Consider the following 24592-nt stretch of genomic DNA (forward strand, 5'->3'; position numbering starts at 1 on the left):
CCTCCTAATAACCCTGGGTCCTAATATCAGCTCCATTTTTCAAACAGAACTAAAAGCAGAGAACTGAAGTAACTTGCCCAAGTTCAGTTAGCTAGTAAGTGGCAGAGCTGAGCTTTGAACCTAGCAATGTGATTTAGACCCTGTAGTCAGATTTCTGTATTAAATGTAGCCCGCTGGAGTCGTAATCCAAATACAATTTTCTTGATAGAAGCATAGAAGGATAACATGTTAGAGTTGGAATGACTCTGGGGGACCAGTGTATTCCAAATCTTTCGTTTGATAAATAAAACCAATTTAAAGAAGAAAAATAATATCTTGGCTCAGCTGAAAGTTCTACTAATTTCCTTGAAGTTTTTCAAAATGATTTCTATCAGAATTTTCAGCTTAAAGAACTCACATTGCTTTTAAAAAAGTAAAACAAGTATTAACTCAGAAAACATCAGAAAAATAGAAGCTTTAAAACTTAGAATAAATGATTATTAACTTAGGAGACTGTTTACATTTTGTCCTGGTAAGTTTTCCATTCAAATCATCTGATTTAGCTCTAGAAGGCACTTTGAAAACAAGAGTTCTGCATGGATAGTTCAATTATCAAAAAAAAACAAAACCAAACTAAACTAAAACCACCAAACCAAAAAAAAAAAAAAAAAAAAACCTACACACAAAAACAAAAACAAAAAAACCCTCCCATAGTTAGGGAATAAGACATAACAGGTTGTACGTTTCTGAGCGATTATTGTTAAAATGCCCAGGGCCAAGAATTTTTCAACCACCCAAGCAGTACAGTAATTTTCCTGAAGTTCAAAGCCAGGAATGTACATATGAATTAAGTTCTTTCATTATAAAAAAAATTATGTTTAATCTCATTTGTTCAAGTTTGGGTGTCGGGCATCATTGAGACCCAACCAAATGATAAGTGTTCCATTCAGCCTGAGAAGCCAAGAACCAACCCTGAGAGCCTGAAGAATCAAGGCATTTCTTCTTAAGCATTTATTTCAGAGCTGAGATGTAATGAGTTGAGTTCTGGGGAGTACTTCTTTAAGATACCATGAAAGTCACTTGTTTTGGTAGAAAATTACATTTCATTCTGGAGATGAAGTACGATGCCTGTTTAATTGTTTTCTCTAGAGAACTGAACATGTCTCAAGACAGAGTCAGCAGATTTATTTCAAGTGTGGAAAACCCAGGCAACCCCAGGCACTTGTTTTTCTAAGTGTTTCAGCCCCAAATAATCAATATTACAAAGTACCTCTTTGGGGATTGACATGCATTGAATTCCTTCACCTGTCACCACCCATGTTTGGATCTCAGGCTCCTTGGAGTTTGGGCCCTTGACAGCTGTGCGATGAAGTGCTAAGAGAGGCTGCTTCCAGTAACCCGGTTCCTCTACTGGCCTCTTTAGAACTTTAGCATTGACCATGAAATTATATTCCTTTAAACTTCTCTTGAAGATCAGCAAGAAACTGAGAGTTAGTCCTTTAAGAGACTGTTCGGTGATGGGTACCTATTCTAACTTTGGGGAGGAATTTGGCATTGTCTAAGCCTTCACTGTCAAGGCATGGTCTGTATCTCCATAACACATTTAAACAGCTTTATCTCTATGTGGGGACCTTTCCTTTAAGGTCCCAAAAGGCCACCGGTTTCTGCTTTACCAGAGACAACCAGAGAGCAATTATCTCTCTAATGATGAGCACTTGCTTCTCTTAGAATATTTTCATGTGCTTTTGTTCTGTGTTTTTCTCTTTTACCTTCAATACAAAAATCATAATGTATCTTTTAAAGATATTTTATTTAACTAACAGGAATCCAAATTTAAGTTAAGTTGAGCTTCTCGCTGAGCTGGAAACACAATACCACAGTGGTGAATTTTGCCGGTTGTTGCTGATGAAGTTCAGAACATGCCACCCCAAAAATTTGCACTTTGGTATATTGAATCTTTCGAGCTAAAGGCACTTGAAAAACAGAACATGCAGGAATAGGTTTTCTCCGAACTTCCCTTACCCACCTAAGGCCAGGTCCTCCAAACTGACTCAATTGTCATATATCCCCTACCCAGGAGCTTCATTAACCAGAGATTGACTCATCAGAGAAGTGACTAGACATTGACACCACGCCCAAACTTTGTCACAAACCATCACCTCTCTTATCTGTTCTTCTAAGGGCCCATTCATTTTCCCTAAAAACCATTTACTTTCCCCTATAATGCCTACATCTCTCCCTCCCGTCCCCTACATAAACTGTCAAACCTCACCACTGTTTGGGGTACAATACACGGTTTTCCTACGACGCCCTCATGAACATAATATTAAAAATTAACAAATTTGTATACATTTTCTTCTGTTAATCTGCCTGCTGTCAGTTTATTTCATAGACCCAGCTACAGAATCTAAGAGAGAAGAGGAAAAGTCTTTCCTTCCCCAGACAGAGCAGAAGGAGGAACATGATGACATCGATGAATGTAGCCCATTGTCAGTGAGTAAAAGAAGGGACGTGTGTACATATAATATTATGAAGTTGATTCTCCCACATTATTAAGTCTATGAGGTGTCTTATAACTATGGACTCCCACACGGAAATATAACAGCTTCTTCTCCAGCCTGCTAGGGTCCTTAGAATTTCCGCCATTAAAGCTCTAGGAAGTTCCAGTCTCAATAGGAATGTTTCCCAAGAAATATAGCACAATAAGAATTGAAATCTTTTTTTTGGAAAATGAACATGATTTACCTTACTAGATTAGCCAGGCCCAGAAAACAGGCCCCTCAAAAAGTGAAAGCCAAAATCCTTTTTTATGGAGATGGGGGTGGTGGGTGGAGGGGTGGGATGGGAGAGGAGGCAAGATTGGCAAGGAGACAAAAATTATGGGCATCCCAAACTGGACTGAGGGAGTTCAGGCACAAACGAAGAGAAAAGGGGAGTATCAAAGGCCAATTTTCACAATGGCCGCACTCTTCCAAATAAAAACAAATGCATTCCAGTTAACAGCTTGCTTACTGCTGAGCCCAACACTGCGTATTGTTTGGTTTCTAGCAGCACTCACTTCAGATCTGTCATTGTTCATATTTGGTCACCTACAGCAGCCTCCATAGAAACAGAAATGAAACCAAGAATTGAACATTTATTTATAACGTAAAATAAAATTATTTTGCCAAGTGTCGCAGCCAAGTATTGACAGGAAATTCAGCCAGAATTCACGGGGAAATGAATTTTCTGACAAGTTTTAGATTTCAGCATCCCATATTTTCAGGCAAAATGGACGTAAGAGGAGCTGTTCTTGGCAGGAGACCAATTCCCTTCCTTCCACTGGAAGGTCTTTGTTCCTGTTACTAGTGACTCATTGGATTACCTCAGTTACGTCCCTTTACCACGGTGGGTCTTTGTTTCTCCACAGCCCCAGATAATACCTACAAAAGATCTGAGGTTCCTAGATAAGCAGTATTTCAGGAGAAGTTGGCATTCGTAGCTAATGAAATCTATGACAGCATTTATCGCAGTTCTCCTTGCAGTTAGAGCCCACAGAGAGCTTGTGTTGCTTCTTAGCACTAGCCTTGAGAGTACCAACACCACTAGGAATCTCAAAGCCCAGCCAAGGGTTATTAAAGTTTGAAGCAGGCTTCAAAGCTACCCTGCAATAACTAAACTGCCATACTTACAAAAGGCTATTTCAAAATAAGTTTAATAGGGACCTTCCTTCGCAACAGAGCACATGCTGGGGGCTAAAAGGAAGAATGGTACGACAGATACGAGATGTCCGATTTTAGTTTGACCCGTGGTTGCCGTGCCCTGGAATTCCATACACTCTCAGAAAAACACACGGCTGTATCTCGATTAGGAAAGACTCATGAACTACAGTTAGTGCTGAGTCGGATTCAGGTCCCCTTCCCAACTGTCATATCTGCCTCTCCGTAATCTGGCTTCTCCTGCTCCCTGCCCTCACCCCCAACCCACTCACTCGAGATGCACATCTTTTTCATTACGTGGTATACCCATACAGGCTGCCCACACAGTCCTCCAGACGCACTCCAAGAGGTCATGTGTGCTCACTTTATGTGGTGTGTGACATGTGAACGTTGGCACCACAGTGAAAATGGCACATAATTCAGGAATTCTCCGAAACACTCCATATAATCAGAATTCAATTTTCCTCTCATAAGAAAACAGGTTTTTTTCCTCCTATGTGTCCACTAGATGTTAATAAGCACAGCTTCCTCTTTGCAGAATTCCGTTCATCTTGCTAAAGATTATCACGGAAATTAGAGTGCCTTGCTGGGCTTTGGGGTACTCTGTCTGTCTCTCTTTGGTTTCAATGCATTCCACCAATCTCCCCAAATTTTATTTTTCCTTTCCCATACGCCCATACGAGTCTCTCTGTTCCTTGTCCACTCTTCCCTCTGATTTACCACCGAGAAAATCCTTATTGGTTTTGCCCACATGTTAAGTTTTAGAAAGGGAAACGTGTATGGCCAGAGCCTTGTCTTAGAAGACAGAAAAGGACAGTAAACACTAGGAGAGGACAGGATTGAGGATGCCTCCTCAACAAAACAGTTGCTCCAGCAGAAGAGCTGTGGGAAAATGCAGAGAGAGCAAAACCGAGGGTTGCAGACCACTCCTGCATCTGACCGCTATTAACTCGTCACAAATCTGGCAGGCAAGATGGTATAGCAGCGACCTTGGGACACTCGGAAGTGGCAGAGGTGTTCATGGTCTTTCAGGCTTGTTACTCCTGCTATTGCATTCCCAGCTCATCAAACCAAGCAGCAGATGTAAACCCAGAGGGGCAATGGAAGCTACAGGAGGGGCTGGGGGGCCAGAGCCAGACAGGAGACAGAGAAGGCAAATTCTGTTTCCAAAGGAGCACAAGAGGAGAGTGGTCTGAGGCTGTTCGTTCACATACACCATCTTTTATCATCTCAATTAGACCAGAAAGTTTCCCGAGGATGGAACCAAGGCCTCTCTGACTCCCAAACCCACATTCTGCCCCTGCCCAGCATCCACATTTGACTAAGTGAGTGTCGTGTGTTTGTGAGGCTGGGGGCCAGGGTAGAAACAGGAGCATTGAGATTCTAAATCTTGGAGGATCTTTTCTGAAAGTAATAGTTAAGACTTAACAGCATTTACCTTGCTTGGAGTGAACAGGCCCAGTTCCAATCACAGTTCTGCCTCTGACTATGTAGGCTTTGGGCAAATGGCTTAAGCTTCTTACACTTCAATTTCTTCAGCTTCAAAGTGGAGCTGTTTTGAGGTTTAAATGGCAGAGTGCATTTCAAACACTTAGCCTGGGAGTGGCATATAGTAAGGACTTAATAAACATTATTATTATCACATTCACTATCCATTGTTTGAGAGTTGGCAGCCATATACACTTGTGAATGAGAAGCTTATACCAGCAGGGATAAGAAGAAATACCAGGAGGTCTGGAGTTGTCAGAAGTCCCAGCTATCGGTTTCATGGCCAGCACCGGCCTTGGAAACTTGACCACTTCCGACTCTCTGCTCTAAGTCTCGCTTTGCCAAAAAAGTGCCACCCTCCACCCAGCCCCCATCCCAGTCTCTGCGGGTCCCTACTGGAGAGGGAAGAATATTTTTCTAATTCAAAACTGAGGTACATGGCCTGACAAGTATAGTTAAGTCTAGAAGGGGACAATGCACAGAGTATTTCAATCTGGTTCTAGTTTAGCTATTCTGAGAAATGGGCCTAGGGGGCCTGCTAGATAGTAAAAGGGCCTGCCTGTCCCTCTGCAATTCATGCACCTCTACTGCCCAGGTGGCTGACACCTATTTCCACAGGACGTCCTTTGGGTAAAGATAGTGGGTTACCGCACTATTTAACAGGGGGTGGGGATGGCGGGTGGGTAAGGAGTATGATCAGCCTTTGGCACCTTGGAGTGAACCAATTGTCAGGTCATCTAAAAGAACTCCTAGGGGCACCTGGGTGGCTCAGTCGGTTAAGCGTCTGCCTTCGGCCCAGGTCAGGATCTCAGGGTCCTGGGATGGAGCCCCACATCTGGCTCTCTGCTCAGTGAGGAGCCTGCTTCTCCCTCTTCCTCTGCCTGCCTCTCTCTCTCTCTTTCTCTCTGTCAAATAAATAAATAAAATCTTTCTTAAAAAACTAAAAAATAAATAAAAGAACTCCTAATAGGGTCTTAGGGAGACATGGCAAGGAGAGTAATGGACTAGATTTCTAAACTGAAATGCTACCGGAACATGGTGTCACCTGGGCGCCTGGTATGCAGAAATGGAGAAGGGGAAATCAATTAAGTGCAGGACAGGGTTGATAGTTGCTCTGATTCTTAACTGGGCCCCTGTCCCAGCCCCTACCCCACAGTCAGACTTCAAAACCTAAGACTGGTTTTGCCCCTGCAAACTTCAAGGCTGCGGAGCCTCCGGATGTCACCTCCACCAGCCTGGGTTCTGGGTGGCAGGAACGCAGGGGTGGGGACCGAGGGCCGTGACCGCTTTTTTTTTTCTCGAAATCCCCACCAGGGCCCAGAGTAGTACGCTCCCCTAAGAGTTCATCACGTGCACAGCCCCAGCTTCTCAAACCCGACCCCAAGCCTGTGGTCCCGGACGCCCGGGTGGTTTTTAGGGTTTTCTTTCTTTATTATTTCCCTTCTTGTTCTCCACAGTTGGTGATTTTCTGCAGAAAAACGGCTGAGAAAAAAGAACCTATTTCATTTCCAGTTCCCATCACCGCGATTTCCACATGGACGTGACGTTGGGCCAGCTTCCGAAATGCCCAGGTGACTCACGCGGGGACACCCGGGGGCGGGGCTCAGGAGTTTCTCGCGCGGGGGGCGGGGCGGAGCGGGGCGGAGCGGGACGGGGCGGGGGGGGGGGGGGAGCGGGAGGGGGCGGGGCGCCATTCGCCTCCGGAGCCCCCCGCGCCTCCCGCGCCCCCCCTGCGCCCCCTGGCGGCCGGCGGCCCGCGGCTCTCGGCGCCGGGCCCGGCGTCACGTGACTGGAAAGTCCCTGGGTGGAAATCCCCGCTCTCCGCCGGCGGTAAAACAGAAAGGGAAAAAGAGAACTGGCAGTCTGCAGTCTTCGCAGCGGGCCAAGTGCAGCGAGCTCGGAGCCCGTGGGGGCGGAGCGGTGACAGCAGCCGCCGGGACAAGTGCGGCGGCGGCGGCGGCGGCGGCGGGCGGCAGCGGGCGCGATCCACACCCCCGGCCGGCCGGGCCAGCGAGCGAGCGCCGAGCCCCGGCGTCCATGGGCCGCCTCCTCCGCGCGGCCCCTACCCCCGCCTGCGGCGCGCGCCTGCCCTGACTTGGACTGAGGACTTCGGAGGAGGATCGCGCGGCCGGGACAGGTAACCGCGGCGTCCCCTTGCCGTCTGCCACTGGCTCCCGCGGGGCCAGGGCTGCGGATGCGTAATTGGCGGCGACTCGCGGGCTGGCCCCGTCTACCTGGCCTGGGTTTTGCAGCGGTCCTGGAGGGGAGTTTGTTGGCCGTCGGTGCCCACTGTAGGTTTGAAATGCTAGGAGTCGCGGTCGCCGCGCCAGATGTTCGGGTGACAGCTCTGGAATCCTCCAGCCAGCTGTTCCTTTTAAATCCTGCCAAGAACTTAAGCTGCAGCAGACTGCTGGCGAGGAGCCTCCGGACTCCTAGGTCGGGTGGTCCTTGGGGTTTCGCTCCTTTTCGTGCCTTTTGTATTTTTAAATCGAGCTCTGGATGCTGTTGGACACGTAGACCTTGCAGAACCGCTGTGGCTTCTTCCCAGATTGTGCAGCCGCAGCCGCCGGTGGCATGTCGTGGAGGGACAAAACCCGGCGCGGGCGGGGGACTCGGCCAGCCAGCCTGTCCAGGGTCGGCTTGCAGACGCTGGGAGTGAAGTGCAGGGAGGTGGGTGGGGTCGAGGGACAGTGCTGATCTTCAGTCGCTGCAGTGGAAGAGAAGGAGTGTGCACGTTAACGTGGGTCGTCGGCCTGCTTTTCGGGCGCTCCAGTTTACAGCGATCTGCAGGCCCCTGCCCCAGCCCCTACCCCACAGTCTGACAGTCTTTGTCAGCCCCCCGGGGCGTCCCACATCCTGCCACCTGGCCTCTCAGGAAAGCAGTGGTATTAAGTAAGGAAGGAGCTCAGCTCTTTTGAGACCGCTTTGTTTTCAGTTCTCCCTGCGTCTGATCTTCTTTCCTTGGAAAGCTGGTCTCTGGTCCAGGGTCTCAGGGCAGCATGTGGGGAGCACCGCTGTTCATTCAACAGTCCTCTGGACCATAGTCTGAGTGTCCCCAATTATTGAGCAGCTGGTTACTGCTCCATTCTCATGGTCTAAGGTGCTTCTTTGATTTTTGCGATTCTTTGTACAATTTTCGAAATTTCGGAGGGATACCTTCCAAAACTGCGATGAGGCATTTGTTGATAAAAAGTCAGTGAGGTAAAAAATGTAAAGGAAATGTTAAGGGTGATAGCATATGTCTGTACCTATAAGGATGTTACAGTCATAGGTCAGGAACATTTATTCTTTAATCTTAACGAGAACTGGGAATTTGGAGGGTGGGTTTTGATTCTTTTAAGGAGACGGTTCTGCAATCTGTGCAAGGCTAAACCTATGAAGGAGATAACCCTGGGCTATCTGGTACTGACATTTGCATGTCTTGCCTAGGGCTTACAACTCTCACCATTTGAGGTCTTGGCTGAAAGATCTTTAAGTGAGAAGAGAATAATAGGAGACTCAGAAAAACAAAAAAGCAACACCTTGCTTGTTTCAAATCTTTTCACTTCCCGCCTCTTCCCGTCTGAGAGCAGCAAGCCCAGCGGCCACAGGGGTGATGTTGTGGGAATAGCGAGGGGCAGGTGTTGGGAGATCTGGCGTCTGGGCAAAGCTGTCTGCTCAGGATGGCGTGGAACCTGAGCAGGACCTGTACTTCTGTTGTCTTGGCTGCAGACGGGGAATAAGGTCATCTTGGATTTTTAGCCCCAGCGTCAAGCATGGCCCTCAACCTTCAGTAGGTTGGTCAGGCCGTGCTTTTTGAGTGATGGACAGATGAATGGGTGACATTGCGAGACGCTGGCCATGCCACAAAGTGGAAATGGGTGTATTGTTTTTATCCCCTCGTTGTGCTTGTGGTCCTGCTCTAATTTTGCCCAGTTCCACCTTCAGGGAATGTCTGACGGCAGAGGAAAAATTACCAACTGACCCAGAGAATTACTTCCCTCAGGCCTCACTGGCAAGCAGATTAGGAGTCCTGATCCAAAACTATCACCAGAAAGCAACCTTGGGGTCATCTAGTCCAACCTCTCTACTTTGAGTGCATCGCAAGAATTTAAACCACTTCATCAATGGCTTTAAGAGAGCCTAGACCCACCCAGCAGTGGCTTCCCTAAAAATCTAGGTTTCTTCTCACTCTTGCATAGGTTTAAGGTCTTCCTCAACTAAAAGCTTGCCCTGGCGAATAGTGTGATACAGGAGTGAGATTAACAATCGCCATGAAACTTCCTAGGGAATATCTTCGTGCTCTGAAGCCATCTTTGTCTTCATCTTGGAAACCAAGATGTATAGTGAGGCACCCTGCGAAGGCTTGTGAATGACAGCTGGCTTTCCACACATCTCCACACTGCAAGGATCCCGTGTTGCGTCAGTTCACAACATCCCAGGCTGTTGGCATGGGTTGGAGATGCCGTGTTTTGTCCCCTGCTTCCTTCATTTGTCCTGAGTGTCCCCCTGGCCATCTTTCCTTGCCTGCTTCCAGACTTTTATTTCCTTCCACCAGTGGATTATGCTTGAAGATCTCAGGGTGAAGACAGGGTGGGAAATGCATCTGATGTTGGTACCTGGAGGATGATAATAAATGTGGTTGGCAGTTGAGTTGGAATAATGGAACTCTGATGCCTGCTCTTGGAAGTGTAAAATTTATTCTTCTGTTATTGTTATAATTCTATTTCTCATTCTGATGTTGTGAAGTTCAATGGAGAGGTTCCAAAAGACTTATTGTTTGCTTTTAAAATTGCAAAGCATCTTACTGGAAATCCGCTTTTTCATTGGCTATAACATATTCAGTTTTAACCTTTTTAAGTATTATAATACATTTTATAAAGGAGCTCTTTATAAATATTTCTCTTTGGGGCTAAAGAGGAAACTCTAAGCAGCAGCCTAGGTGACAACATAAAATCGCCAGATTTTTCGCAAAACATTTACTTTGCAGTATAGGAAGTGAGGGAGGGCTTAGAAGAGATCAATCAAGGCTTTGCCTGAGAGCAAGGGTTGCTGAGCAGTGGTCTTAGGGGAGGAGCCTACAGACTTGTCAGGGCTGCCTTGTGGCCGTCACTGGCATTCAGAGCTCCTAAGACCCAGTGGCGGTGTCAGGGGGGCATGAGAACCAGATGGGAGTTTGTTGGTTATGAGGTGCAGTACCTGGTGCTGACAGATAGGCTTGGCTCCCTGACAAACGTTACTGAAAACACGGGTTATTCCCCTCCTCCTCAGTACCCACCCCCCCGCCTTCCTTCTCTTGTTTAGACTAATCTTTAAAAATGATGTAACTTACAACAGTCCAGTGTGAGTTAATCTTGGGGGCCAGCTCGTATCCTGGGAGTAGAGGTGACTAAGATCTTTTGCCTACAGATTAGGGTAATGACAAGATCAAACACTGGGGTTTCCTGCAGGCAGGTGTATAGGAGTGGTATCAAAGCCGGGCTAACGGAATGGGTTTTTCTCCCCTCCTCTTCAGGTGTTGCAGAGCACAATGGCTGAACAACTCCTTCCCCAGGCTTTGTATTTGAGCAACATGCGGAAAGCTGTGAAGATACGAGAGAGAACTCCAGAAGACATATTTAAGCCTACCAATGGGATCATTCATCATTTTAAATCCATGCACCGATACACACTAGAAATGTTCAGAACTTGCCAGTTTTGCCCACAATTTCGGGAGATCATCCACAAAGCTCTCATTGACAGAAACATCCAGGCCTCCCTCGAAAGCCAGAAGAAGCTCAACTGGTGTCGAGAAGTCAGGAAGCTGGTGGCACTGAAAACGAATGGTAAGAAGCTTTTGTCTAAGGCTTGGCCCCCACAGTGCTGGGTCCCCATTCATTCAATAGTAATAGCGCTGGCCCAGACTCAAGTCTCTTGAGAGCATAGATCCCTTAGTATAGAATACTCTATAGAAGGCATGTGATAAAAGCAAGCTTGTTTTGCCAGTATTTTTAGGAAGGATATTTCGCAATTGTGCGTATTAGAGAGGAGAGCCGCCTGAGGCTTGAGGAATGCATTTCTAAACACCGTGCCTCCCATTGGACGACTTACGTATCTAATTTTTGTGGCTGTTTGTGTAATCATTTGTAAAATACCCTTTCCTGGCCAGTAATGGAAACATTAAAAGGCTTTAAGTTCAAAAGGAGAGCGTGGTGTGAAAACTAGTATTATTATTGTTTCCCACTATCATTAGAAAATGCTCCTAATGATGACCTTACACGTCTTGCATTGATGGCATTTTAGGGCTTAGCCAGTGAATGGCTGTTGTCTGCCTTCCCCTTACCTAGCTTCTGTTGGGTTGGGTCCAGTGACATGAAGTAGAAAGATACTTGAGATTTTTAGCACAGACTTTAGACCTCTACTTCATTATTTTTAGGAATCCCTGGTTCTGAATTTCTTGCTATCTCTCTGTATCTGCCCAATGGCCCTTTACCACTAGTAGCTATTTCCTGTTTTAAACTTTACTGTTTTGTGTTTTTGACTATTTCCTTTGAGCAAGAGTGTGTGTATCATGGCCACATCCAAGCACACTATTTCATGCAGATACAAAATCCTACATTCTAATGTTGCTAATTATTACAAGAAGCAAGTAGGTTGTCCACGATCAATTAAATGCTTATAGTCGAGATGAGGGCAGGAATCAGGTTCTTACATAAGTAACAGTTCTTCCTTAAGACCACCTCGATCAAAATAATACATCCAAGCACAGAAATCCTTGTTGACAAAGAGAGGATAAGAGTATTAATTAACTTAGTTGGTACATTAACCTTGGCCATTTTTGAGTTGGGTAGTGTGGAGTGTTTGGAGATACGTATTTTGCGGTGCTCCCGGGGGTGGGGGGTGTCTTGAGCATTACTTCAACGTCTTGCCTCTACTTCTGAAGCACGGATTCTTAGAAACAAAGGTGGAATGAAAACTGGGGAGAGCTAGTGTTTACATTTTTCTTGGCCTTAAATCAAGTGATGCGTAGAAGTGGGTAATTATGTTAAGTCATCATCAAGAGGTTTATATTCCTGACAGTTGTGGTTTTAACTGTCTCCCATTTTGTTACAAAAAAGAAACGGAGTGAACTCTGGGAGAGTTGGAAACAGAGAGATTCTGCCAAACTAGAGATGTGGTAGGAAGAGGAAAACCTTCTTATCATTAACAGAATTAACTGACATTTTAGGTTGAACTACTCCTTTAAGAAAACAATGGCTATAAATAGTAAACACTTGTTTTGCAAAGACATGTCATTAAAGTCAACAAAGATTCATGCTACAAATAAAGCTACAAAAGCAAGTGCATCTTGATAACATTTTCTGGGATATAGAAATGTGGGGGCTCAGATCCTCTTTATGTCCCCCCTTTCAAGAAAATTCCTTAAAATTCTGGAAAAGGAAAAAAAAAGATATTTAGGGGAGGGGGGATAGAAAAGGGACTTTTACTCTCTGGCTTTTATTAAGCACTTTTTTTTTTTTTAACCCTTCTCCTCTAGGAGGGTTCTACAAAGTCAGTGGTCTGTTTGGGCAGGGGGTGATTCACAAGTTTGCATTTGAGGATATGAGACTGCGGTGAATGAGGAAGGGAGTAGGTGGCATAAAATTGAAACTTGATGTGAAAAATTCCAGCGTCTATTGGCTGCCGCGATTTCACTTGTATAATGAGTAGCCCTATTCCAGCTCACCCTGACCACACCCACTTGGAAAGTCCAGGGCGCCCTTAGCAGTTTAAATGTCTACACACCAGAACAAAAAGTACAATAGCTGTTGCTCAATTGCTAGTCAAATAACTTAGCGCTGGGGAATTCCAGATGTTGCTTAGGGAATTTTGTACTGGTGCATCTCAATAAAGAACTGAAAGTAAGCACCAGAAGAAGAAAAAAAAGCCTTATCTTTGCTCTAGATTTTGCAAAGGGGAAATTTCAACAGAATGCAATCGTTGCCACACTTCTGCCAACACAAAAGGCTGAGCGATCTTTTTTTTGTTCATTCTTGTGAATACTTACTTAGCTCATCTTTCCGTATGTTTGAATTGCAGGGATATGAGCTGTGGATATAAATGCTTGAGGGGTTTTCTTTGTTGTTTTGTTTTTGTTTTTGTTTTTGTTTTTACAGTTTGACTCTGAAGAGTTGATAAGAAATTTCAAAAAATGTTGATGAACCCTACTTGTAGAGTAATGTAAGAAAACAGCTGAACTCTTTATAAAAACAGTGGTGCACTTGGCCACAAGATATTAAGGAGTTGACTTTTTTGGTATCAAACATTCCCCCCAAATGTTTATTGTTTGGGGGTTGGAAAAAAGGCAGTCTCTTGAATTGTGGGGTTTAACCTGTGAAAGTAACAAATTAATGGAGTAAAATTAGACCTGTTTCTCCCAATGCTCAAAGGCAGGCTGAGGAGGTAATGTGGTGTTCTCAATCCCACTTTATAAACCAGGAGAGGAAAATCCCAGGCCCCAGAGGCCTCAGTGGAATGGTCAAGTCATTTACCACTGAGTCATAGCCAGAGACCGTCCCTGTCTAGTAAATGGAGCCAAGCCAGCTTCCTGGCTTATGCATGTTACCCCGTGTGTTCCCTCTAGAGCCACAGAGGGATAGGGCCAGTGTCTTGGGCAAAACATCAAGGAATGCTAGAACGGGATGGACTTTAGAGATCATAATCCAATACCCTCATTTCACAAAGAGAAAAAAAAACACTCAGAAGTGGAGGAATTTCCCCCAAGGTCACACCTAAACCAGTTAGGGCAAGCCAGGCTAGAACCAAGGTCCCCTGATAATCAGTCCCTGGCCCCTTTGCTCTGTTGTTGTCAGTCATTAAAAATAAGAGTGAAAAGAGTGTGGTGTTTTGTTTTGTTTTTCCTTAAAGCTGGCATCACCTTGTGAAATGTTCTCAGTTGGCTGTTGGACTAAGAAAGTAAACCGTTTGTATCTCTCACATGCCCCTTTGGGTCCCCCATACTAGGCAGCAGGGCTAGTGCATTCGAAAAAACCTTTGCGAGGCCTTTGATGTGTGTGGCTTCTGTCCTCAGGTGATGGCAACTGCCTAATGCATGCTGCTTCTCAGTATATGTGGGGTGTTCAGGACACAGACCTGGTCCTGAGGAAGGCACTCTTCAGCACTCTCAAGGAGACGGATACACGCAACTTTAAATTCCGCTGGCAGCTGGAGTCTCTTAAGTCTCAGGAATTTGTGGAAACGGGGCTTTGCTACGACACTCGGGTATGTTTTGTTCCCCACTGAGTGCCTGTCGCTAGAGCTCCATGGTGGGGAAAGGGTCTCTCGGGCCAGCCCCTGCTCTCAAGGAGCATATGATTTACTAGGTCACATGAACTTGGCTAAGCAAAGCATAGTCCATGGAAAACACCAGAAACCTCCCTGTAGGATGAACCTGAGGCTTTTGTCACCGCTGCGAGGTTTCCGGGCAGCAGATTCCCAGCTGTGGATCTCTTCCTTTTAGCAGAAGGGCTTCTGCTCATGGCCTTTCCTGTGATGTTTTGGTTGCTTTCCAGTGTGATTGCCCTTTGCATGCTTTACTGAGCCTGCCAATCAAATTCAGACATGGGGCTCACCATTCTCAGTCACAGGCTTGGAATTTTTATGCACGTTTGGATAAGGGGCTTTGGTGTTAGGCCTCATCAGGGATTTTTTTTGAAAGCAGGTGCTGTCCCCATCTTCCCCCACTTTTAAGTTGGCCTTATAGTGGGGAATAAAGTAAAGGAAGAAAACCAAAATGGGGAAAAAAGGGTGATCATTTGAATGATGATTTCCAGAAAGGGGAAAAGTAAGCTGAGTTATATAAATGAATAATTGTAGAGCGAAGTCAGACTGAGTTTTTAATGCATAGTACATTCAATCATGATTTTCCCTTTACCCACTTGTCCTTAGAATTGGACCGATGAATGGGACAGCCTCGTCAAAATGGCATCCACAGACACACCCATGGCCCGAGGTGGACTTCAGTATAACTCTCTGGAAGAAATACACGTATTTGTCCTTTGCAACATCCTCAGAAGGCCAATCATTGTCATTTCAGGTGAGATGCCTGCAGATTGCTTATTTGTATTTGAGTGCTAGTCGGCTTTCATGCTTTTAGCTCTTAGGAAAAAGCGAGGCTACCCGAGTCACGGGCAATAGTAGCTGAAGGGAATTTGATGAAAATCACCTGAGGGCCTTATTGCTCTTGTTCTTTCCCTGAACAGACAAAATGCTGAGAAGTTTGGAATCGGGTTCCAATTTTGCTCCCTTGAAGGTGGGCGGGATTTACCTGCCTCTCCACTGGCCAGCTCAGGAGTGCTACCGATACCCCATCATTCTCGGCTACGACAGCCAGCACTTTGTACCCCTGGTGACCCTGAAGGACAGCGGACCTGGTGAGTACGCTGAGCATGGATTCGCATTTGTAACTGCTGGTAGATACTGGGACGCCCTGTTCCCACTGAACATCGGGCTCTTCTGGCAATAGCCTCGTATATGTTTATTACATATTTTTATGTGACTACAGTGTTCTGTCACGTGCTTGATTAGCAGCAGTAATGCAGTGGCGGTAATTCCTGTGCCCACTATCTCTGGGTATGGCTTGGAAAGCACTTTCCACAGCTTAGTTGCAAGTAGGAGATCTGTGCATACATGTGACCACCGCCCTTTGCTGTATGACCGAGTAAGGTGCGCAGAGCCCTGGCATGGAGCAGGTAAAAATGTCTTGTCAGGTTAGCTATTATTATGATAGCTTCCAGTGGAAGAGGCCGGGTGCAAAGTGCTCTCGGGACGTTATTGCATTTCATTTCATCCTCATGGCGTCCCTATGGACTGTAAGCACTGGGAGTCTTGTTTTACAGATGAGACCTTTGAAGCTCAGAGAGGTAGGCTCAGTAACTTGCCCGATGTCACAGAGCTTGATAGTGGCAAAGTCAGAATTCAGACTCATATCAGTCTGGTTCTGAAGTGTGGCGATTTACCCAGCGAGATCCACTGCCTCCAGGCTGCCTAATATTCTCTGAGCTTCCAGAACAAAGCATTTCATATTAGAGTTTAGTGTAGTTTGTTTTCCCATCTGAGTCTGACGGCGGCTAGGTGATACTTTTCCACCCTTTCATTGTATTCTTTCTGTGTTTTCGAAATGTGATCATTATATATGCGGCCTCACATATAATCTCATTCAGTAGAATCATGTGTCGCTTATGTGTTCTTTCTTTCCCTCAGAAATCCGAGCTGTTCCACTAGTGAACAGAGAGCGAGGAAGATTTGAAGACTTAAAAGTTCACTTTTTGACGGATTCTGAAAACGAGATGAAGGAAAAGCTCTTGAAAGAGTACTTGATGGTGATTGAAATCCCTGTCCAAGGCTGGGACCACGGCACCACCCATTTGATCAATGCCGCAAAGTAAGAGTTTATCCTTAGCTCTGTCCTTTGTCGTCTTCAACTGCTTGTACTTCTGCCACATAAGCTGATGCCACCCCAGAGCTCAACCATAAAGTTATTTGAGGCCAGTTTCCTCCAGTGCAAAACAAATTCAGAGTGGTGTATGTGAGTCAGCCAGAAAGGATGACCGGGGGCCGAACTAACTTGGGTTTCACGTGGGAACGAGTAATTTCTCCATGGTGACTTTCCTGCACATCTGGATGCTGACAGTCAGAATTGTGGCTTTTAAGTATATTAAACCAAGGATAGTTTTGTTGTGTTTTAATTGCCCTAGTACTAGGCTAGCAAGTGAAAATTCTTGGAAACAAAAGCCTTTTTCTCTTGGCTTCTTGGAAAGGACAGACACATCAGACACAGTCGGGGTTGTAGAATGTGTTTATGTGGCAGCTGTATGATGTTTGCCACGTGGAAAGTGGAGGAGAGAGCCAGAGTGCGCATCGTGCGGCTATCCAGATCTTAAACACTGGCTTTATGTTGGAGAGATGCCTGCTCGTAAGGACTTGAAATAGACCAGAGGGGACCACGGAGGCATAGGAGGATCAGTTTCTCAAAGCGGAGGCGGACACGTGCCAGAGGCTCAGAAGTCAGTGGGCAGCGCCTGTGGGTGCGTCTGCTGCTCAGTCACCGCGCAGGGCAGTCCATGCTGATAGCAACCGGGTGCGAGTTTGAGATTAATAACGGCAAGATACAGGCAACAAGGTCCCAAAGTAGTTTGAACTACAATGTAGACTAGTCCCAAATGAACAGCCTACGTAATGCTTTACTAAAAGTTTGATCTCAGAGAAGTTAAAAAGTAAAAGTGACTTTTTAAAAGAGGAATAGAGTCATCCAAGTGTAGAGGCATCCCCAGAATAGCCCTCTCTTTAGAATTATCAGTAATTTGGGGTGGACCAAGATTGATTAAATAAGACTGTGATTTTTGAAATAGTGAAATCTTCTTAGCGGTATTGGACTGTGCTATATTGGAGGTGCAGACTCTTTATCATAGGCCTGTATTTCAACGAGTGGTTATCAAGTTGTTGCCATAATCCACATTCTAAAAGTTTGCCCTGTGAGCTAATGATGTGAAATCGTGTGTGTGTCTGTGTGTGTCTGTGTTTGTGTGTGTCCGTGTTTGTGTGTGGTCTCATATTTTTCCTTTTGGTCTTTAGGCTAGATGAAGCCAACTTACCCAAAGAAATAAATCTGGTAGATGATTACTTTGAACTTGTTCAGCACGAGTACAAGAAATGGCAGGAGAACAACGAGCAGGAGCGGAGAGAGATGCATGCTCAGAATCCTTTGGAACCTTCCGTTCCGCAGCTTTCTCTCATGGACATAAAATGTGAAACCCCCAACTGTCCGTTCTTCATGTCAGTGAACACGCAGCCGCTGTGTCACGAGTGCTCAGAGAGGCGGCAAAAGACCCAGAGCAAATCCTCAAAGCTGCACTCCAAGCCAGGCCCCGAGGTGCTCCCTGGCATGGCCCTTGGGGCCTCCCGGGGTGAGGCCTATGAGCCCGTGGGCTGGAGCCCCGAGGAGCCAGCTGGGGGGCCTCATTCGGCCCCTCCGACGGCACCCAGCCTCTTCCTGTTCAGCGAGACCACTGCTATGAAGTGCAGGAGCCCCGGCTGCCCTTTCACGCTGAACGTGCAGCACAACGGACTTTGTGAGCGCTGCCACAACGCCCGGCAGCTGAACGCGGGCCACCCCTCGGACAGCACGAGGCACTTGGACCCCGGTAAGTGCCGAGCCTGCCTGCAGGATGTCACCAGGACGTTTAATGGAATCTGCAGTACTTGCTTCAAAAGGACTACGGCAGAGCCCTCCTCGGGCCTCAACTCCAGCGTCCCTCCTTCCTGTCACCAGCGGTCCAAGTCAGACCCCTCGCAGCTCATCCAGAGTCTCTCCCCACATTCTTGCCACAGAGCCGGGACCGAGGCTCCCTCTGGCCTGCGGACTCCAGGGGACAGGGCGGGGACGAGCAAGTGCAGAAAAGCTGGCTGCATATATTTTGGGACTCCAGAAAACAAAGGCTTCTGCACGCTGTGTTTCATCGAGTACAGAGAAAACAAACGTGAGTGAAACGATGGATTTCCTAACCCCCGTTTCTAAACCCCTGGGCTAGGGGCGGTTTTGCTCCAGAGCTGTAAGAAAGCAGCCCCTCTGGGCCGTGGGGGAGAGTGCGGCTGGCCCAGAGGGATGGTCACGTGGAGGCCAAAGACAGGGAAAACCACCTTCCAAAGCCCTGCAGCCCCTCGTAGATAGAGTTTGTAGGTCGTTCAGCATCTGGCATTTGTGAGGCGGAGTTTAAACAAGACTTCTTTGGACACGTAGGTGTAAATAGAGAAAAGTCCAAAGCGGAAGGGCAGTAGCTGGAGAGAGGGAAGTTTCTGCTGACACTGTGAGAAAACACGGGTGGTCTTAGAAACCTTTCACTTGAAAGAGGGACGGACGGACAGGCAGTTGATGTCCCTGCTTGTTCTGTTACTATATCTGGCTGGTGCAGCAAGTTCAAAAGTGAGACCTTTGTCCAGTCAAAGATGTGTCGATAATGGCATTATTATCGTTTTTTTCTTTCGCTGAATTTAGAAAAGGCCGTGCTCACGGATGCACGGCCCAGGCTGCCCTAACCGGTATCCAGAACTTGTCTGTCTCTAACGGCGGTGTCTTGCTCTCCGCTTGGAGACCACCCATGGCACTGATGAGCTCCACCTCTCTTTTAGATTTTGTCACTGCCTCCGCGAAAGCCAGTCCCACGGCCCCCAGGTTCCAGAACGCTGTCCCCTGCCTGGGCAGGGAATGTGGCACCCTGGGAAGCACGGTATTTGAAGGATACTGTCAGAAGTGTTTCATCGAAGCTCAGAGTCAGAGATTTCACGAAGCAAAAAGGACCGAAGAGCAATTGGTGAGACATCTTGAGGTACTTCCCCTCCCTGTTGGGCCAGCCCTCCTTGCTGGAGCCCCTGCTTCTGATAGACTTTCCTCCCTGCCAAGTTCGGGGGAAGACTCTGGGGGGGGGGGGGGGGAGAAGTCACTGTGGCCCCCCGGGGCTGGAAGTGCAGTAGCTACTCTTGATTTTCATGGCCTGAGTGTGCTTTAGAATTCATTTAAAAAGTAAATCACGTCAGCCATAGAGTCAGCCATAGAGTAAATCAAACCTCTTCAAGTCTGCAAAAAGCCAGATGCCGAACAGAGACGGGGTGATTGGTGGTAGCCACACAGGCGGTTGAGCGAGCTGCAGACTTCAGGAAGGAGTCCTTTATCAGGAGACAGGGGGAGGACGGGTGCATCCACACAGCGGCATAGAAGAAAAGCAAACTTTGGCTGATGGGTGCCTCTCCTGTTGTTTACAGAAGGGTGGGGATTCTATCTCGAGAAGGGCAGCTTATTACTTACTAACGCAAGCGGAGGGAGCGGGACCAGCAATCGCAGGCCTCCGGGTCAGGCTCCGCTCGGTGGTTGCGCTTGGCCTCCGTGGGGCCGGGCCTGCTGTCGTGGGACTGGGAGCACTCGTGCTTGGTGAGCTCCCGGGCACAGAGTGCACGTGGGGCTTTGGTTCCCTGGGTCAGGCGGCTGCTCTCCACCCCCACCGCGCTCTTGGTAGCACGCGCGCCATCAGACGAGATTGCCTGGTGCTCTCCCTGCCAAAGGGGCCAACAGTTGTCTCTGCTCTTTCCATTCAGAGGTCGAGCCAGCGCAGAGACGCGCCTCGAAGCACGGCGAGCGCCTCCAGGCCCAAGTGTGCCCGGGCCTCCTGCAAGAACATCCTGGCCTGCCGCAGCGAGGAGCTCTGCATGGAGTGCCAGCACCTCGGGCAGCGAGTGGGCGCGGGGGCCCGCCGGGGTGAGCCGGCTCCCGAGGAGCCCCCCAAACAGCGCTGCCGGGCCCCCGCCTGCGATCACTTCGGCAACGCCAAGTGTAGCGGCTACTGCAACGAGTGCTTCCAGTTCAAGCAGCTGTACGGCTGACGGATGCGGCGGGCCGGCCCGGCCCCAGGGACCCTCGAGCCTTAGCCGGCATGGTGCTAGCCCCGAAATACTGCGATGCCGCAGCGGGGAGCTGCGGGCGGCTTCGAGCAGCGGCGGAGCGAAGAGGAGCTCGCGGTCGCGGTCGCGGTCGCGGTCGCCGCCAACCTGCCCAGGTGGCCTTGGAGCGAGAGCGAGGCCAGTGACTGGCCGCGGATGGCGTCCGGTCCAGCCCGGGGCTCCTCCTCCTCGCCTCCCACGGAAGGCCAGGAGCTTCGTGGACTTGGAATGTGTGCCGGGACTGCTTCATCATCTCGGGAGAAAAGGGAGAAGACGCTGGGTCAGGCGGGCTGGGAACCCCGGAGCCGTACCCCCGCCCAGCCCCACGCCGCCGGGCTCCGAGCCGTGGAGCTGACCCGCCGCGCCCACGGGCCGTCGGCCGCAAGTTCAGGAAGCTCAGGGAGAACGGACGGAAGGACGTACTCATGTCAGGGGTGAATGGTCTCTCCCTCCCCGCCTCGTCCGTTTCCCGCGGACGCGGCCGCCACGGAGCCATCCACAGACTGTGGTTCTGAGGCTGCTGAGACCGACTCAGTTCACACTGAAAAGCAAACCAGCTGCTCTTTACAGTATGCACCTTGGAAAAAATCAGAATATTCTAGTAGGAATATGTGTGACGCTTTTGGGTATCACTGTCTTCACTTCTAAAGAAGTTAGCCTGAACTGAGGTGTGCATAAAAGTGTGTACATTTATAATGTACCCTTATATTATGTATGAGGGGTTTTTTTTTATGTTGAAATGCCGCCCTAGAGATTTAAGTAGAAGACTGAATAATAACCTATTTTCTGGTTGTTGTTGGGGCGCCATCTGTATACAGCTTGCATGAATTCAACCAGCTGCCTTGTTAAAGTGAGTTCCCTATTGTGTCTATGTAATTCACTTTATTTATTTTATTTCAAACTTCAAGGGTATTTAAATGAAGACGTTTCTTCTGCTCTGGGTAAAGCGCTTGCTGTAGTGTCTTCTTGAAATAATATATTCATATTGAGTCCTCTTTCAGGCGAGTTCCTGAGTACCTTGGGGATTTGGTCTCTTCGATGTACTGTGGTTGTCTTCCCTAAGAAAGAAGGAATTGCATCAAAGATGTATTCAGTAAAAGCTCAGGCTTCTTAATGAAACTTGGGTCAGAGCCTCTTCCTAGCCAGACGGGGAAAAAAAAACCAAAACTGCTCTCCACGGTCGACAGACGCCTTGAATATCCTACCTCCTTAGAGATAAGATTGGGAAGGAATGGGGATGAGATTGGAGAAGGTCACCGGGACGATGTGACCTTTAATGACAGTTTTATTTGCTGTGTTAACGCTGTGTCCTGCCAGTGACCTCACAACCAGTGGCAGCTTAGCGCTGGGACAGCAAAACCCTGTGACCATGAGCATAAGGAAATTTCTTTCTGTCCTCAGCCTGCAGTTTCTGTTTGCTTTGTGTTGCTGTCCTACCTGTTCTAGAAAAAAAGGGGGAAACACATTGTCCCCAGAGGTAAAGGCTGCCATTTTTTTTTTTTTTTTTTGGGTCTGGAACTTATGACCTGAAAATATGAGCAATCTAACTCTACACAGCCTTTACCTGTGTTAACCTGACATGTTTGACACCTCGAGTGCCCTAAGTCTATTTCCTGAACATAAATCTTCATTTTTTTCTAAAGATCTCAAATAAACTTCAGTGTTCATCCAGTAATTCTAAAGTCAACATTTTAATATTTTGTGTGTATCAATATTTTCATTCTTAATGTGAAAAAATGGAATTATTTATACTTATTATAGAAAGCATTTGAAATTTGCACATTTAGTTGTCCCTAATAGAGAGCTGTTTACTCTGTTGGATTCTCTCAAGTTTTCCTAAGTATGTGTAACTTTTCACAAAAGTCAATATTAAAAAATAAATTATTTAAGAACAGATTTTGATGTCTTCTGTTTACAAATGGTGAGAGAAAGGGACCCAAATACTAAGGCCATGTCTCCCAAACAGCTTCATTTCGAGGTACACCTGGACAGTGGACACGTGCCCCACCCCCGTGTAGTAAGAGAACTTTGCGAACGTTGTAACGACATGAGGGTAGGGCATCGTTCAACCGCGGGGACACCGAGGCCCACATAGGAGTGGGAAGGGTCCACCCGTCCCCTTCCCAGGAGGCATTAGGTCCCTGTGCCCTCCAAAGGTTCCTGCTCTCAGCCATCATGCAGTGCAGAAAAGGAAAGCAGGAGAGAGGAGGAGAGAGAGGCCTGGAAAGACAGAAATAGGGGGGAGGAGGGAAGCCTGGTGTAAGATTTCCTGGGTCGGACCTTAGAAGAGGTGACGGATGGCCATGGTGCCTGCAAGGACCAGCAGCACCAAAGTCCTAGGGAATTGTAAAATGACATATTCTTCTACACAATGCAAACACACCCACTGAAGATTGATTGAGGAGGACTGCAGCTCCCGGAATCTACTGTTTTTAAAGCTCCCCAGGAGATTCTGATCATCGGCGGGATTTTAGAACCGTGCTTTAGCAAATCATTCGTGATCCTTTGTTAAGTTACTGTGAGAAATGTTAACACACAAGAAAGTAGAGTATAATGAATCCCCATGTATCCATTATCTGGTTTGGACAACCATCAGCATTTTGCCAAATTTGTTTTATCTTTCACCCCCCCCCCTTTTTTTTTCTGGACGATTTCAAAGCAAATCCCAGCTACATGTGTCCTCACACCCACAAATACATGAGTGTGCATCTCTAACTGATCATTGTTTTTTTTACAACCACCATTTTTTACACCTAGCTAAATGATTCATAGTGTCATCCAATACTTAAGTACATACTCGAACTTCTCAGGTTGTCCACTATACAGACATAGTCCTATTGCTTTGGGTTGCTGGCAATAAAAGAGCTTAAGGCTCTTTTATTCTGTAACATTTTTTCTTTTTTCATCCTATTAATTTGTTGGGGCAATTGGGTCATTTGTTCTGTAGAAGGGCCTACATTCTGTATTTGGCTGACTGCTTTCTTACGGTGCCATTTAGCTTGTTCTTCTATAATGTACTTTGGATTCAATTCTGGTTCAATGAGACAAGAGTCATGCCCAGGTGGTGCCATGTGTCCCATCAAGTCCCAACCTGTGGGAGCTACATGAATGCCAACCCAGAGACATCATAAAGCCTCAAATTCACCTCTTCCCTTTTTGTCCATTCTTCCTCCCATCTGTCACCCAGCATTAAAAATGACAATTCTTCAATCAGCATGATGAACATAAGCATTTGACCATAAGTCATCAGGATTTCTAAAATAGGAAGTGACTTATAATTAGCAAATTATCTCTGACTCAGAAGAATGGCACATAGGGAGATAGGGCAGGTTTGGAGGACAGTAAGGGAGCATCAGGGATGGGCCTCTGCGGATGGGGGGTGCCTATAAAGCATATGAATAATTTTATGTCAGGGTATGTACATTATTTTTCTGAAATGGAGCCAATCAGTGGCCTTCTTCAGAGTCTCAAAGAAATGGATGATTTTCCAAAAAGGCCAAGAACCTCAGCATAAGGAAGGCTGAGAAACAAGACTTGGGAGGAACTGATCTTTGCTTCCAGTTCTGCGAATGTCACCCACATACCACACAAAGGTGGAAGTTCATATCATCCAAAATTGAACTCCTAATATTCTATCCCTGCCCCCTTCTTCCCATGCTCAGAAAAGGGCATTATCTGCCCAGCCACTCTAGACTTTTTCCCCCTCCTCCCATATCCAAACTTCACGAAGTGTTATCTCCAAAGTCTCTCACATGCACTCCTCGAGTCTATCCTGCCACTCTGGTGCGGGCCCTAGCCTTCTTCTGTCTTTTTGGCTCCACTCTCCCCTTTCCAGCCCACTCTCTCACGTAACTTTACTGCTCACCTATGTTTGTAAACCAGAGACCTGGTGATGCGTCTCCTCTAATTAAAACTCCCTGATGGTTGGGGCACCTGGGTGGCTCAGTTGGTTGGGCGACTGCCTTCGGCTCAGGTCATGATCCTGGAGTCCCGGGATCGAG

The 24592-nt window shown here is 47.2% G+C and overlaps 1 protein-coding gene across 2 annotated transcripts; it reads left to right on the top strand.

The window, feature by feature from the left end:
* Positions 1–7035: 7035 nt before the first annotated feature.
* TNFAIP3 (TNF alpha induced protein 3) lies at positions 7036–22485 on the top strand. 2 transcript variants are annotated; one of them, XM_034990762.1, is made up of 9 exons: positions 7036–7302; positions 10660–10969; positions 14194–14384; positions 15051–15198; positions 15365–15535; positions 16365–16545; positions 17736–18640; positions 19290–19486; positions 20250–22485. In XM_034990762.1, the coding sequence occupies exons 2-9, from the start codon at positions 10675–10677 to the stop codon at positions 20532–20534; spliced, it is 2373 nt and encodes a 790-aa protein (XP_034846653.1). In that variant the 5' UTR covers positions 7036–7302; positions 10660–10674; the 3' UTR covers positions 20535–22485. The 2 variants fall into 2 exon arrangements, with proteins under 2 accessions (XP_034846653.1, XP_034846652.1); XM_034990761.1 differs by lacking the exon at positions 7036–7302 and having other exon boundaries at positions 10642–10969; positions 19290–19471.
* The last annotated feature ends 2107 nt before the right edge of the window (positions 22486–24592 follow it).

Source organism: Mirounga leonina, unplaced genomic scaffold (assembly GCF_011800145.1).
Source record: "Mirounga leonina isolate KUSES-001 unplaced genomic scaffold, KU_Mleo_1.0 Mir_53, whole genome shotgun sequence".
Lineage (NCBI taxonomy): Eukaryota > Metazoa > Chordata > Mammalia > Carnivora > Phocidae > Mirounga > Mirounga leonina.